This window comes from Carcharhinus amblyrhynchos, chromosome 13 (assembly GCF_965287045.1).
Source record: "Carcharhinus amblyrhynchos chromosome 13, sCarAmb.v2.hapA, whole genome shotgun sequence".
Classification (NCBI taxonomy): Eukaryota; Metazoa; Chordata; class Chondrichthyes; order Carcharhiniformes; family Carcharhinidae; genus Carcharhinus; species Carcharhinus amblyrhynchos.
The window spans coordinates 65,746,313-65,762,342 of NC_137336.1; the positions used below are offsets into that span (position 1 = coordinate 65,746,313).

Sequence of the window (16,030 nt, forward strand, 5' to 3'; positions counted from 1 at the left end):
TGATTTGATTGTGACCTCAACCCCACTTTCCTCCCTGCCCATTACCCTTTCACTTCCTTGTTTTTTTTTAATTTTCCCTTTTCCTTTTCTCCCTCCCTGTGTTTATCCAACTTCCCCTTAAATATACATTTACTATTTACTTCAATTGCTCCTTATGGTAGCAAGTTCATCATTCCAATTACTTTCTGAGAGAAAAAAGTTTCTCCTGAGTTCCTTATTGGATTGATTACTGACCATTTTTAGTTTATGATCCTTAGTTTTGGCCGCCAGTCTGAGCATCAGTATTGCAGGCCTGGACAAATCCATTTAACTCAGCGCATATCCAAAGATCAAATGGTCAGTTATATGATCTAATGCTACTGCACTAACTCAGCAGAAAAGTGAACTAGGCCACTCTAGGTCAACTGCCATGGACAGGCAATGAAGCAAATGAAAAAAAAACTTGCATTTCTGTATTGTCTTTCACAATTTCAGGACGTTCCATAGGCCAGGATTTTCTGCTGGCATTCGCCATGGATAAAAAAGCAATGTTGGCAGAAAACTTTGCAATACTGCTGAAATGAGAATCTTGGTAGGGAGATTGTATTCTCTGACTTTTCCTACCCCTCGTTATTGACATAACAAAGTTTCCATTCTCATTTAAATATGTAGAACCATACCACAGAATCTCTATAGTGCAAAAGGAGACCATTCGGCCCATCAAATCTGTATTACTCTCTGAAAGAGCACCTTACCCAGGACTAACCACCCATCCTATCCCTGAAATCCTGTGCATTTACCATGTTTAATCCACCTAAACTACACATCTTGGAACATTAAATGGCAATTTAGCCTGGCCAATCCACTGACCTGCACATCTTTGGAATGTGGAAGGAAACCAGAATCCACGCAGACATGGGGAGAACTGCAAAACTCTACACAGGCAGTCACCCAAGGTTGGAATCGATTCAGGGTCCCTGGTGCTGTGAAGCAGCAGTGCTAACCACTGTGTCACCTTGCCGCACTTTAACATATCATCCTTATAAATTTAAATATATTTAAAGAGTTTCCTTGCCATTTATACCTCCCAGATATAGAACTCCCCCATCGCCGGCGTGATGTCTGAGCTTCACAACTCCTTCTTTTCACAAAACCTGAAGCAGTCAATGAGGACCAGCCAGGGGTACAAAGGTAGGTGTAGCTCCCAGAGGGAGAGAGGCACACCCAGACAGTACCCTGGCATTGCCCCCCTCCATTAGGAAGTAATCTCTTTATGTATGTGGGGGAAGGATGTTGCTCTGGAACTTGAGGGAGGCTTCCCTGATTCCATTGGGCGGTGGGGGGGTGGGGGCAGGTGTTGCCCTGGTTGTTCCCAGTTTCCATGGGCTGTGGAATTTTCAGTGCAGTTTGGCTGCCGGCTCTCAGATTCCAGCAATGACAGCGAAAATCGCACCTCCAATTTTTCTGTGCGCAGTGTGTCAGAGAATCTGGAGAGAAAACTCGGCTGTGCAGCTGGAAAATTGCATGCGTCAGTACTCTGTGCACATTTAGGATGACATCGCTGAGAATCATAGAATCATAGAACCCTACAGTGCAGAAAGAGGCCCTTCGGCCCATCGAGTCTGCACCGAACACAATCCCACCCAGGCCCTACCCCCATATCCCTACATATTATACCCACTAATCCCTCTAACCTACGCATCCCTGGACACTAAGGGGCTATTTCTTAGCATGGCCAATCAACCTAACACGCACATCTTTGGACTGTGGGAGGAAACCGGAGTACCCGGAGGAAACCCACACAGACACGAGGAGAAAGTGCGAACTCCACACAGACTGTGACCTGAGTCGGGAATCAAACCCAGGACCCTGGAGCTGTGATGCAGCAGTGCTGACCACTGTGCTACCATGCCACCTGAGGAGCAGCTTGTAGAGGAGAAACAGGATGGCGGAATGCCAGAGGCAACAGTGTGTGAATGGGAAGGGAAGTCATCGTAAGTGATTCCTTTGCTACTAACTGGAGACATAAGAATGGAACCATAAAGGCAAAGTACTGCAAATACTGGAATCTGAAACAAAAACAGAAAATGCTGGAGCAATTCAGCAGGTTTGACAGCATCTGTGGAAAGAGAATAGAGCCAACGTTTTGAGTCTGGATGACCCTTTGCCAGTGTTGAAAACAAAGAAAATCAGACAAGATTTATATTATGAGGGTGGGGGGATTGTAATCGGGGATGTACATGGTGATGAAAAGGCTGAGAAAGATGCTTAAAGCATCTACTAAGTAATCAAAATGTGTGAATGACAGAACGGAGTACAGATTATTAAGGGGCTATCTGAAGAATGTGGCAGTTGGCCCTGAAATGTGGAGTGGGGGGGGATGTTGTTTGGAGACGAGGTGAAGAGCGAGATTTTAGAGGTAAAAAAGAAGTAGGAATGAAAAGTGATAAAAATGAATGAATGAGACAAAATGAAAAAGTTAAATAAAATAAATGGAAGTGGGGTGAAGGTGGAGGGGAGAGTTCATGCGCTGAAGTTGTTGAATTCAACCTTCAGTACAGAAAGCTGTGAGGTGTCCAATTGAAAGATGAGGTGCTGCTCTTCCAGTTGGTATTGGGAAGCTGCTGGAAACCAACAGATAGAATGATTAGGTGTGATCAAAGCTGCAGAGTGAGTAGTGTGCAGAGGAAGAGTTTGCCAATATTCACATGGGGCCCGATTTTACCATTACATCATGCCCAATTTTGGGCGCGAAAATGTGGTAAGTTCGGACGTGAGGCGATTAGTGTGATCTGCACCCGCGTCCGTGCGGATGCTCACTTTACCAATGCATTTAAATTGAATTAATGGGCTGCCCGCCCAACTTTACTAGCATTTCCCCCTTTATCGTCCAGATTTGCCACAAAATAGACATGCTTGGCAAAGGTCTGCTTCTGAAAGAGGTAAGTTCAGAGTTTCTAATGGTTCTCTGACTCAGATGGGTGGCTTGGGGGGGTGCGGAAAAAGGGAGGTGAGCCAGATCATTCTCTGGTGGGGGTGGGGGGAGGAGGGGAGGCGAGAGAGACATGTCAGATGTATCTCTTCTGGTGGGGAGGGAGGAGGGAGGCGGGACAGGTATATCTCTGGTGGGGTGGGGAGGGAGGCCCGATCATTCTCTGGTATGGGGGGGTGGGGAGGCCAGATGGATCTCTGGTGGTTAGAGCAGAGGGGACTGCTGCCACTCTGCGGGCGACTGGTGGCGGTGGGGGCAGCGGGTCACAATCAGTCTGGGTAGCAGGGCAGGGCTGGGTGGATAAGGGGGGCAGTTATGTTGTGGGGGTGGGCCAACATATGCGGTGGCCATCGCTCCAGCGTCACTTTACCCGCTTTTTGCGGCCCAGGAGCAATGTGACAGGGGTGTGCTTTTCAAATTTTCTTTCACCGCGTACGCACGGTTCAAAGCTCTGATTGGAGCTGCAGCAGTTTGGGCATGATAAGCCCCTCCACAGCACAAGTCAGACCTGCAACTTTTTTTTTCGGGTTGAGTGCGTATGAGGGCACGTGAGAGCAGTTTTCCAAGTCAGATCTAAATTGCGTCCAGATTCAGCATTTGGAATCAAAATGATAAAATCGGGTCCATGGTATCAATTGAGAAATCAGCCACTGATAACAAGGTCTCACAAACAGATAATTTGCTGTTAGGGGTTTGTTCAGTTTAAATATTCACCAGGAGAGTGGGACAACCCCCCCTTGAAATTGTGAGTTGTATCATTTAAATCCACCTGAGGGGGCAGAGGGGGCTTATGTTTTTATGTTCTTTGGTTTAACATCTCATCTGAAAAAAACGGCACCATCAAAAACATAGCACTCCCTCAAATACTGCACTGAAGCACCCGTCTAGATTATTGTGCTCAAGTGCCTGGAGTGCAACTTGAACCCACAACCTTCTGACTCAGTTGAGACAATCATTTCCTAATCCCGCCCCTGACGGATGGAGGCTGAAATGGAAAAAAGAGAAATGTGATAAGTGGCAATCATTTCCATGCATTATGAAGGAAAGGCAAGCACAGTTTGACAGCTGGAACACATTTGTCAGTGTTGAAAGGAATATTAAGATGCAGCCTCATAAAAGCCTGAGGGAAAAAAGGTAGCTCATCAGATAGGGGAATACATTTTCCAAATCATTCTTTGGGAAGCTTTAAAGCTTGATAACACAGTGGCTTGTGAATCAGCAGGATCCTGGTTAATAGGAACAAAGCAGACATTCTAGCTTTTCAGTGTAACTCACCTCCTGCTCTCTTTGAAATATTACAACTCGACCCCCCTTGTCCCCTGTCGCTAACAATTCTCCAGTGTTGTTGAATTCTACTGTAGAAATTATGTCGGCTGGAAAACAAAAGCAGAGGAACAAATTGTAAGTTAAGGAATTTGTTTGCATTTAACAAACAGGCTAGTACATTTTTCCCTTCCATACGCAGATCACAGTTAGATATCAGGTTTTGGTCATTTCCTCAGTGCTCCATGCTGGGTCTTTTCCTACCCCAGGCTACTGTCCCAGCAACCAGCCATTCAGCTGGAGTCTCAAAAATGGCTGTGTGGTGCAAAAACACTCTACAAAAGGGAACAGCGAAAGGGAGCCCACACCACGTTGATAAACCCAACTGTCCTATCAAATTCTTTAATTATTTTAAACACCTTATTAGAAAGATCCAAACCAGACTTGGTTTCAGCTCTTCGTTCAACTTTCAATTGTACTTTTCAGAAGAAACAGATTCCCAGCCATCAGACTGTTTACGATGTTAAAATGGTTTTATTCCTGGAAGGTGCCATCACCTGTCTCAAACATTCATTTTCATTGCTAATGATCTTCATCAACAAATCTGAGCATTGTGTGCTGTTCAGCAGTTTAACAGTGTATAATTTTAGATTCTGATATTGAACACATGTCATTATTTCCCAGCCCAAAAGCAGTAATTCTGCCCCACTCCTAAAAAAGCTGTGGTTTTCCAATTAGGAACATCTGAACAGAAGGCCATTCAGCCTCTCAAGTTTGTTTTGCACCACTGACCCATCTTGGTTCCATAACTGTTAACATGCCTACTTAAGCTAAAAATCTTTCAGTCTCAGTTTTGGGATTTTCAATTCACCCAAAGCCTCGACAACTCAAGAGAGTATTACATATTTCCACTACCTTGTGTGTGGAAACAAACTTCCTCAAATCACCTCTGAACAGCTAGCTCAAATTTGGATGTCACGCTTCCTTGTTCTGGACTCCATGTAAAAAGAAAATAGTCTCTCTCTACCTGTCCTATCAAATCCTTTAATTATCTTAAACACCCTATTAGCAGTCCACATTGTACCCATCCTTTATATCATGTTGCCTCAGCTACGGATAGAATAGATAGCCAGACCTGGCAGCAGTTCTGTAGACCACATGAGGTGCAGATTCCCACTGAATATCTTGTTGATCTGCTTCTTCTCAGCCCACTATTTCTTGCCTATGCCATAAATGGATGTGGGAGGAGTGAGATCAAAAAATAGACGCTTGCATGCAATGTTCCCTCCGAGCTATGTGGGTGTGTGAATGCGGAACGATTGGGAACGTACCGCATATTGTAATGAACAGGTCATACACTCCCTATAAGGTGCATGAACACAACCATGCATCAATCCTGAATGCACCACACAGTACAATAAACAGACTACACACAACAAAACAAAACTAGAGGAAACTTGGCTTGCAAAGCCCAAAACACAATAACAAATGGATATGTTATGTTTTTCTAAAATGAGAATTACCCTTTGTAATTCAGTCTCAGAGTTTTCCTGTGCTATTTCATCAAAAATAGCTGCGCGAATATCCTTCCAAAACAACAGACTGTCCTGTTCAAAGTGCGAGCTGGTGTTAGAACCTTTCCACTCAAATGGATATCAGCCTTGGATTAATGCATCCATATTTTCAGCTCAGAACAGCACTGCTGTGGGATTCATCACTGTGACCTTTCGCTCTGGATTGCTGATGTGCTATCCGGGGATTTTCCATTTGGCAGCTGCGTTCTGCCGAGGCGTGTGCCATGCTTCAGTGCCCACTGTTGACCTCTCTCCAGAGCGTTCTCGAAGGGATACCACAGTCGGTGGTAGTTAAGATGAGCACTGCAGCAATACCACGCAGGTTACAATTTCAGACGAACTCAATGACTCATGAAATGGCCAACCAATTACTTTAAGTAATAAATTATATCCTCATCGATGAGATCTGGAAAATCAGTACACCGTAAAAGTCTGAATAATTCAGTATGTTAAATCACTCTCATTAACGAGCGGTAACTTCAGTCTTCAACTGATCTGAACTTTCTTTCTCTTCTCTTTAATCTGTAAGCGCACCATCTTGTATAACATCCCTTCAACCCATACCGTAATCACCATCCTCCACTTTGATTTTGCCATTCCCCAGGATCGCTCTGTTTTTCCTTCCTCCAAAAATCTTCAACTCAGTAAATTGCTTCCTGTTTAATCCAATGCTTTCCTTTATCCATGGGGATCTTCACCCTATTTCACCATATGAAATTAAAGCCTGTCCCTGGTGTTTCCCATATACCTGTTGCCAGCCTTACCTGCACAGCTTGACTGAAGGGTTACAACACATCTACCGAAACGCATTCTGCACAGAAGCGTTATGGAGCAACTAAATTATTGCTGCAATTCAGTCCAGGAAAATGTCACAGTTAAGCAGAACCGCAATGGTTACTGCAGAGCCTTGTGTGGGTGTTTGTTTCTTCTGGATATTAATAGAATGTGTGCATTTTATTATTCATTTTATCTTTTACCATCTGGGCCATTCACAGCTTGTCGATTGAATGAACTACTAAAGAAAGAAAATAATTTTTTCTGTAACCCTGTCTGAGGTTCATTTACTAAAATTCACTGTCCATAGTAGACAATGGAGGATTTTTCCAAGACTTAATCAATGCTTTATCAATGCCTCTCTGAGGGTATTTCCTGCCAATTCTCCAGCATTCAGCTCCATTCACAACCCCTCTTTGAATGAAACCAGGCTGCACCAGGACTGGGATCATATTGCTTTGACTGATGTGAGCACTGCAGCAATACCACGTAGGTTACAATTTCAGACGAACTCAATGACTCATGAAATGGTCAACCAATTACATTAAGTAATAAATTACATCCTCATCGATGTCACATGACATGTCACATAATCACCAAGAAACTTCCATATTGAATATAAGAGAGGCCCAACCATGTGCTGATGATGGTCAATAGTACCAACATTATCAAACTGCACACTACCAACATCCAATGACCAGAGGCTAAATGGAACAAACAGGAGAGCAGGGCAAAGTAGTCTATTTCCTGACCTCTCGAAGCTTCTCGTCAAATACACAAGCTTAAGACTGTAATGGAATCTTACCAGGATGGCAGGAACTGTGTGAAAACTTAGTCTCAAAGATATCCAGAACACAATGTATCTGCTCTGACACTTGACTCAATGTTCACCAGCTGTGCATTCTTATTAAGTGTCAGCTGGCCATTTGCTCTCTTGGGCTTAAAATGAGCTGAATATCTTTGGAATCCTTTAGCAACTGCAGTAGGAGAAGCATGCCACAGAAGAATAGACCGAACTGAGTTTTTACTTCTTTTGTGTATTAGTCAAAAACAAGTTTACGAGATATTTGAAAACTTTCTAGAATGTGTAACATATTCAACTAATTTAGGGCTGATTTTGCCTAATTATTTCTAAAGATCTTTGGTTTAATTATTTAGTTAGATTTTTCACTCAAATTGTACAATTCATGGACTGTAACCTGGGGTTAAATGTCCAGGTTAATAGAATAAAAATCTAATTTCGCTGCCACCTGTAAGTGACCTATATCTGAAGACCTGGGTCGCCTACCATTCTGGCCAGTGTCAGCTGTGGATTAGCATGGCTCATTGCGCAGAACACATAACCTGGGGTGACATTTCAGCACAATGTTGAGAGAACGCTGGAATACCAGAGGTGCCGTCTCTCAGATGAGACTGCCTGCTCAGGTAGATGTAAAAAAAAATCCCATGGCACTAATTTGAAGACTGACAGGAGTGCTCTCCGTAATGCATGGGTCAATATTGATCCCTCAGCCAAAACCAAAGACAGATTATTTGCCTTTTATCGTTTTGCTGCTCTTGGGACTTTGTTGTGTTCAAATTGGTTGCCATGTCCCTATATTGTAACTGTGACCACATGTCAGGAAGTCTTTCATTGGCTGGAAAGTGCTTTAAGTCATCCTGAGGTCATAGAAAGCACAATATAAATCCAAATTTTGTTTGCTAATGTTCTTGCAAAGCACTCTTGGAACATTACACTATGATAAAGGCATTATATAGATAGCTGTTTTAAAGGGATAGCTGTCGTGTGAAAGAATATGATTCAGGGCAGAATTCATTAGCGTGCAAGGCTGCTAACTTTGCATGATTTAAATGTCATCAAAAGCGGTGTCCTAAAAATTGGACACAATGGGAGGAATCTTACCAAAGAATGGCAGCATTTTGTTCCTGGCTAGAAGGGGGGAGGGGGGTGGGGGCCTGTGTTCAATTCACCAGCAAAGCCCACCTGCATAGAGATCGGGACGCCATCTTTAGAGGGCGCCCTAATCACAACATGTATATCACAACAACCAACCGTGGAGGTCTCATCCACACCCCTGGAGTTGGCACTTTTCTCTTCATGCACCTCCCCCCCGACCCCCCACCCCCCAACAGTGATCATCGGACCCTTCTCACCACCACCACCCCCCCACCCCCCCGCCTGACTGTTCATTGGCCATTTCTCTCTCACCACCACCCCCCAGCAAAAATAATCATTGTCCCCTTCTCTCCACCATCCTACCCTCCCCATCCCGATCAATGGCCACTTCCTGCCTCCATCACCCTACTGATGATTGAGAGCATGCTAATGGAGTGATAGTTGGCTGGGTTTGATTTTTTTGAATTTTTATGTTCAGGACATACCTGGGCAATTTTCCACATTGCCGAGTAGATGCCAGTGTCTTAGCTGTAAAGGAACAGCTTGGTTATGAGCATGGCAAGATTGGAGTACAAGTCTATTGCTGGAATATTGTCAGGGTCCATAGCTTTTGCAATATCCAGTGTCTTTAGCCATTTCTTGATATCATGTGGAGTGAATTGAATTGGTTAAAGACTGGCATCTGTGATGCTGGGGCCCTCCAGAGCAGGCCGTGATGGATCATCCACTTGGCACTTCTGACTGAATATTGTTGCCAGTGCCAATATCTTTTGCATGGATATGTTGGGCTCCTCCATCATTGAGGATGAAGATATTTGTGGAATCTCCTCCTCCTATGAATTGTTTAATTGTCCACTACCACTCATTGTTGGATGCGACTGGACCTCAGGGCTTGGTTGTGGGCTCATTTAGCTCTGTCTATGACTTGCTGGTTGACATTGTAGCTTCTGTATTGTAGCTTCAGCAGGTTGACACCTCACTTTAAGATATGCCTGGTGTTGTTCCTGGCATGCTCTCCTGTACTCTTCAATGAACCAGTGTTGATTCCCTGGCATGGTAGTAATAGTAGAGTGGGGGAATATGCTGATACATGAGGTTACAGGTTGTGGCTGAGTATAATTCTGAATATAATGATAACTATAAGCAGCTTCTGCTACTACTGGCACACAGCCCCTCATGGATACCCAGTCTTGAGTTGCTGGATCTATTCGTAGTCTATCTTATTTGTAATGCCACATAATGCGATAAAGAGTATCTGCAATGTCAATATTCTGATTTCATCGCATGGTGGCATAGTGGTTAGCACTGCTGCCTCAGAGTGCCGGGGACTCAGGTTCAATTCCCAGCTTGGTCACTGTCTGTGCAGCATCTGTACATTCTCCCCGTTGTCTGCATGGGTTTCCTCCGGCTGCTCTGGTTTCCTCCCACGGTCCAAAAGATGTGCTGGTTAGGTGCACTGGCCATGCTAAATTCTCCCTCAGTGTACCCGAACAGACGCTGGAGTGTGGTGACTAGGCATTTTCACAGTAACTTCATTGCAGCGTTAACATAAGCCTACTTGTGATACTAATAAATAAACTTAAACCAAGATGTGCAGTGTTCATTCCGACTGATGCTATCATGGACAGATGAGGTCAAGTGTGCTTTTCTCCCTTTGTAAGTTCCCTCACCACCTGCCACAGACCCAGTCACGTGGCTATGTCTTTTACGACTTGATGTGGAGATGGCAGCGTTGAACTGAGGTAAGCACAATAAGAAGTCTCACAACACCAGACTGAAGTACAACACTTCATGTGGTAGCACAAGCCACAAGCTTTCAGAGCGCTGCTCCTTCATCAGGTGAGTGGGAGCTCTGTTCACAAACAGGGCATATAAAGATACAAACTCAATTTACAAAATATTGTACAAATATTGTACAAATATTGTACAATATTTTGTATAAATAATTGTGCAATATTTTATAAATTGAGTGTGTCTTTATATATCCTGTTTCTGAACAGAACTCCCACTCACCTGATGAAGGAGCAGTGCTCTGAAAGCTTGTGGCTTGTGCTACCACATAAACCTGTTGGACTTTAATCTCGTGTTGTGAGCCTTCTTATTTTACGACTTGACCACTCAGTCTGTGATGGTGCTACTGAGACATTCTTGATACTGGGCATTGAAGTGTCCTAGCAGTTCCGATTTCGTTGTAACTTGAGTTTGGGCAGCCACAACCTATTTCATTGCACCATGGAACCTCAAGACACAACTTGCAAATCTCTAGCAGAAATGGCACAAGGCTGACTGATATGGGAAATGAAGAGCAAATTAAATTGTACTTAAATGGCAATTTTCACAAACTCACAACGTCTCAAAGTGCTTTACAGCCAATTAAAAACTTCTGAAGTATGGTCACTGCTATAATGTAGGTAAATGCAGCAAGCCCAGTAAGCTCCCATAAAGGCATTGAGAGAATAACCAGATAGTCTGACTTTACTAATGTTGGATTGGCAATAAATATTGGCCTGAATATCAGGCGAATACCCAGGAGTCTTACAATGGGATATTTTATGTAAACAGCAGATGAGGCCTTGGTTTAAAATCTCATCTTATCCAAAAGATGATACTGCTGATAGTACGGTGCACCCTCAGTAATGTAAGCGAATGTTAGCTTGGCTTTTTTGCTCAAGTCTCTGGAATGGGACTTGAATCCACAAGAGGCTCGGAAGTGAGAGTGCTGCCATTGAACCTAGTCTGACACCTAAAAATTGGCACAAAGTTGACTAAAAATGGAGGTAGCATTGAACTTGGAACAACGCACAGTGCTGATGCTGGCTCCTGTTCCCAGAGATGTTAACTTGGGGCACCTAAAATGATACAAATGTCTGGCAGTAGCATCTCGCGATGTAACAATGAGTACAGGAAACATATACAACATCAACTACTGTTATCAATTGGCCTCACTGTCAACATAGGAGCTGAAATAGAAGGTGGGAGAGGGAGTTAGAGAGAGAAAAGGTGGAATAGTTTTGCTTCCACCTTTAACCAATAACCAAGACAATGTGGTACCTATTTAATGATATAAGGCATGACATCCTTGCATTATAAGCCAATGTTATAAGGGTAGGATGTAGTGCAACTATTGATGACTTTACTCACATTGAACATTCAATTTGGTTCAAAAATTTGTTTTTATTCGTTCATTACTGATACAGCCAGAAGATTTTAATAACAAAATTATCGAGTGCTCTTCTCCCTTAAGATTCCAGGGTTTAAATATCTGCAGCTAAAGCAGAAAACCATTGGCTATTTTTAAAGCTCAATCTTTAAGGATCTACCTTTAATGACTGTGCTCTGCAGATTCAAGTGTCTGGTTTCTATGGAAACACATTATAGGGCTTTGTGGTTTTGTTTAAGTGATGCTCTGAACACTAGCACATATTGGAGAGTCAGGAGCAACACATATTCATTTTTCCGAAATATCTCTTCCTATCCCCGTCTCCCCTCTAACTTTTGCTTTTGGGCAATCCCATGGGTGTCAGCCTCACCCTGAACTGTCAGCCTTTGTATACCCAATATATAGCATGCCAGCCAGATAGTGACTGCTGACATGCTATTTAACTATGGCAACAGCACATCAAACCTGTAATCACCTGAACAGTGATTAAAATCTGGATCGATAGTTGTTTTGTTTTCTGCTCTGTTGCTACATCAGGGATGGTAAAATCTGGGTCAAACCAACATGGTTCTGAACAAATGCTAAGACACCTTCCTGAAATCACTGGTACAACCCTAATTAAAGTCACAGATGACATTCTTTATGACTGTACATTATTCCTCTTCATCCAATATCTCTTCCCACTGTCCAGTTTACTGACTGCCCTGATTTGGTTCCACTCTTACCAATTCAATTGTAGCTGGAGCATCTCCACCTTCTCATCCAGACCTGGAGAACCCTGACAATCTCCTCCTGTTCAGCTGTCTCTTGACGATAATTATGCAAAGACATGGCATCAAGTTCCCTGTGTATGCTGATGACACCCAGTTTCACTTCACCCCCACATTGTTCTATCTCTTCATGGCCTGTGCTTTGTTAGATTATTTGTCCAACATCCAGTTCAAGGATGAGCTGCAATTTCCTTCAGTTGAACGCTGAGAAAACTGGGCCCTTGCCATAAAACTCTATATCCTCACAATTGATTTGGTGCCTCTCCCTGGGTTACCACCAGGTTATTGGCAAACTCAGTATCTTATTCCACCCTGAGTTAAACTTTTGACCCCATCATGAAGGCCACTTCCACCTCCATAACATTACCCACCAGTGCCTCAGTCTATTTGTTGCTGAACCCATATCAAGCCTTCTCCAACTCCAACTGGATTAGTCCAATGCCTGTTCTTCCTGTCTTCCTATCCTTTAAAGAAGACCATGTCACAGCTGCTCGCCAATCATTCCCATCTTTGTTGGCTGACAATGACTTATGGTCTCCAGAAATCCAAATCTCATTCTCATATTTAAATCTCTTCCTGGTCTGTCCCTTTTCCTTTCTGGTCTCTGTATCCCCTTTAGCAGTAAGACCCTCTCAACAGCATTCTGTTCATGCAACGCTTCAGTCAAAGGAGATTGGACTCATTGATTTCATTGTCAGACTAGAAACAGAAGAAGGCCATTCAACCCATCGGCCAAGATATTCCAGATGGAAGGGTTTTCCACTCAGCCACCCAAACAATTAGCATGGAACAAATCCCCGCTGATACCTGTGACCGCACAGTAGAAGATTGAAAAATTATGCCCAGTGTCTCCACAATTTCCACTCTCACTTCCTTCAGTACACTTGGATACACGTCATTCAATCCTGGTGGGACCCAAGCTGTTTTCAAAATGATGCGAAGTCCAGGCAGCATTTTGAGGCCAGACAATCCCCATTTTACATAGGAATGAGGAGCAGAAGTAGGCAAATTCAGCCCTTCGAGCCTGCTCTGCCATTCAATCAAGTCATGGCTGATCTCTTCCTGGTATCAAATCACCTGTTCCCCATGTCTCCTCATCACTTTTTTTTAAATTAGAAATGTATCTTCCTCCTTCTTGAAGCCAATGATTCAGACTCCACCATGCTATGAGGCAGTGAGTTCCACAAATTCAACCCCCTCTGCTAGAAATAGTTTCTCCACATCTTAGTTTTATTTCTTCCAACTCTCAACCTATACCTGTGACCTCTTGTTCTAGATTACCCTGTAAGAGCAAATATTTGGTTTACATTTATTTTATCAATCCCTTTTGAAATTTTATACACCTCATTCATCAGATCCCCTCTCATTCTTCTAAACCAGCAGAAAAGAAATGTCAAAAGTGAAAACCATCCTCACTCACTCCTGTATGTTATAATGTAGTTATCACTCAAACATCCTGAGCTCTAGTTACCCTCCCTTGTCTTGTCCTTTGCCCAGCTTTATACTCCATAAAATATCACTAGATTGATTGCATTTAATGAATACCTTTACCCCAGTGTAAAAGCAACACGTTCTTATGTACATTATAAATGTTACAATTGCCAATACTTAGTGCCATGAGAACAATTATAGCCATCTTGTATATGGATTGCAACATGTATATAGCGCATTCTCCTAATCTTTCAACAACTCATTAGGTTTGGAATTAATGACGAGCGAAAAGGGAACTGGCTGGGAACAGACAGCCAAGCTATTAAGGAGAGGCAGCCTCACCTGGAGCAGGGAGCAGCCTTCAAGTCGATTGGTAGGAGGCTTAGGGAGAGGACGGAGGAGGGGGATTTTCCTGACTGCCATGAACAATCATTTCTAATTTTAGAGAGAATTAACAGCTGCTTTACAGTGTCTCATAAATGAGAGTTATCACACTTTGCAGGAGAAAGCAATCAGAGCCCCTAACAGATTTATCATGGAGATTCAGAGTGAGCCAACATCTGTTTTTGGAAGTTGGGTGCTAGTGTCAACAAAGTGTGACTGTGATGGGCTTTGCTTTCGGAGTGACGCAAAATTATTAGTCTCAATCAAGTGACATTCCTGTGTGACATGTGCTTAATTGTTGCAATTTGAAATCTGGCAAAATGGATTTGTGAAGAAAATCAATCAACGCCTCATTTTCCTGGTCTCGGACTACTGCCAGCTATAAGGCAGCAGTCAACACTACATTTAAAGCAGTTTCATGGTACCGAGTTCATCAGTGCAACCTCAAGGGCAACCAGGCAAGGACAATCAATACTGGCCTTGCCAGTGATGCTCACAGCCCAAGAGCAATAGTTAGAAAAAAAGTCGTAGATTGTAATGATGATTGATAGCTGTTACAAAATGCACCACCTAAAAGAGTCGTGGAAGCAGATTCAGCAATTACTTTCAAAAAGGTATTTAATCAATACTGGAAGGAAGGAAAAAAAGTTGCAGAGTAATGGGAAAGAGCAGAGGAATGGGATTAATTGAATAATTCTTTCAAAGAGACAGCACTGGCACAATGGGCCAAATAGCCACAGCGTCAGCACTTGGCCAGTGATGATGCTGGGTGACTGGGAAGGTATTTGAGTGAAAGCCAAGTTAATAGATTACAAAAGCACAGAGTGAAACCTACAATTAACAAAGATACAATGATCAAAGAATTTATATCAAGCTTTTCACAGATGTCACAAAGTACTTTGCAGCCAATAACGTACTTCATTTTGAAATGTAATCACTTTTGTAATGTTGAAAATGTAGCAGTTTGTCCAGAGCAAGGCTACACAAACTGCAGTCTGTTATTAACCAGATAATCGGTTTCAGTGATATTGGTTGAGTGATAAATATAGGTCAGGATGCCTGGGGAACTCTCCCATTTTTCTTCAAAATAGTACCAAGGGATCTCCACAGCAGATGGAGCCTCAGTTTAACCATCTCATCCGTAAGCCAACCCATCACCTCCAACAATGGGACTTGAACCTATAACTTGCTGGCCCAATGATGAGAGTGCTACCCCACTGAGCCACAGCTAATATCTAACAGATGTTGCTGAACATCTCAATCACTAAAAGTGACCTTTGGTGCTATTAAAGTTTAAATAAAATTAGTTAGCAAGGAACCTTTGTGATAACCTGATACAAATTTTCCCTGACAAGCAAAATGACTCCCCCCCACCAACCGCCGCCCCCCACCCCCCACCCCCACACATGCACTGAATATAGTGCGTGCCAATTTATTGTCAGGTGGATTAAAAACTCCTCATAAAAATGAACATTGCTCTGACTCCTGTTTTCAGACCATCCTTTTTTCTGTTTTAAATTTGTCAGTCACAAAGAATCTGGAAGCAGATGTAATGTCCAGCATTGTCCCTCCATCCCCCAAGCCCAAGAGAGAGAGTTCTGTGCCAAGGACTTTAATTGGGAAATGCTGCCCACAGTTCATAGCCAACTGGCTCTATTTTTGAGGTCACTGGAGCGGTTACTTTATGCTGTTCTGATTGGAGGGAGTGAATTCTGTATTAAATGCCTTACCCCGATGGGTTTACGCTATTTGTCAATACTAACAGAAATCATTTCTTCGTTCTGACAGTGGAAAGAACAGATGGTA

General features: G+C 43.1%; 1 protein-coding gene across 5 annotated transcripts in view; it reads right to left on the reverse strand.

The window, feature by feature from the left end:
• LOC145351957 (serine/threonine-protein phosphatase 2A 55 kDa regulatory subunit B beta isoform) overlaps positions 1-16,030 on the reverse strand; it is a 512,592-nt gene that overhangs the window by 85,314 nt on the left and 411,248 nt on the right. For all 5 annotated transcript variants that reach the window (XM_080201784.1, XM_080201785.1, XM_080201786.1 and 2 more), the window contains one exon: positions 4,247-4,344. In XM_080201784.1, coding sequence (XP_080057910.1) covers positions 4,247-4,344 — 98 coding nt within the window. The remainder of the gene's footprint in view (positions 1-4,246; positions 4,345-16,030) is intronic.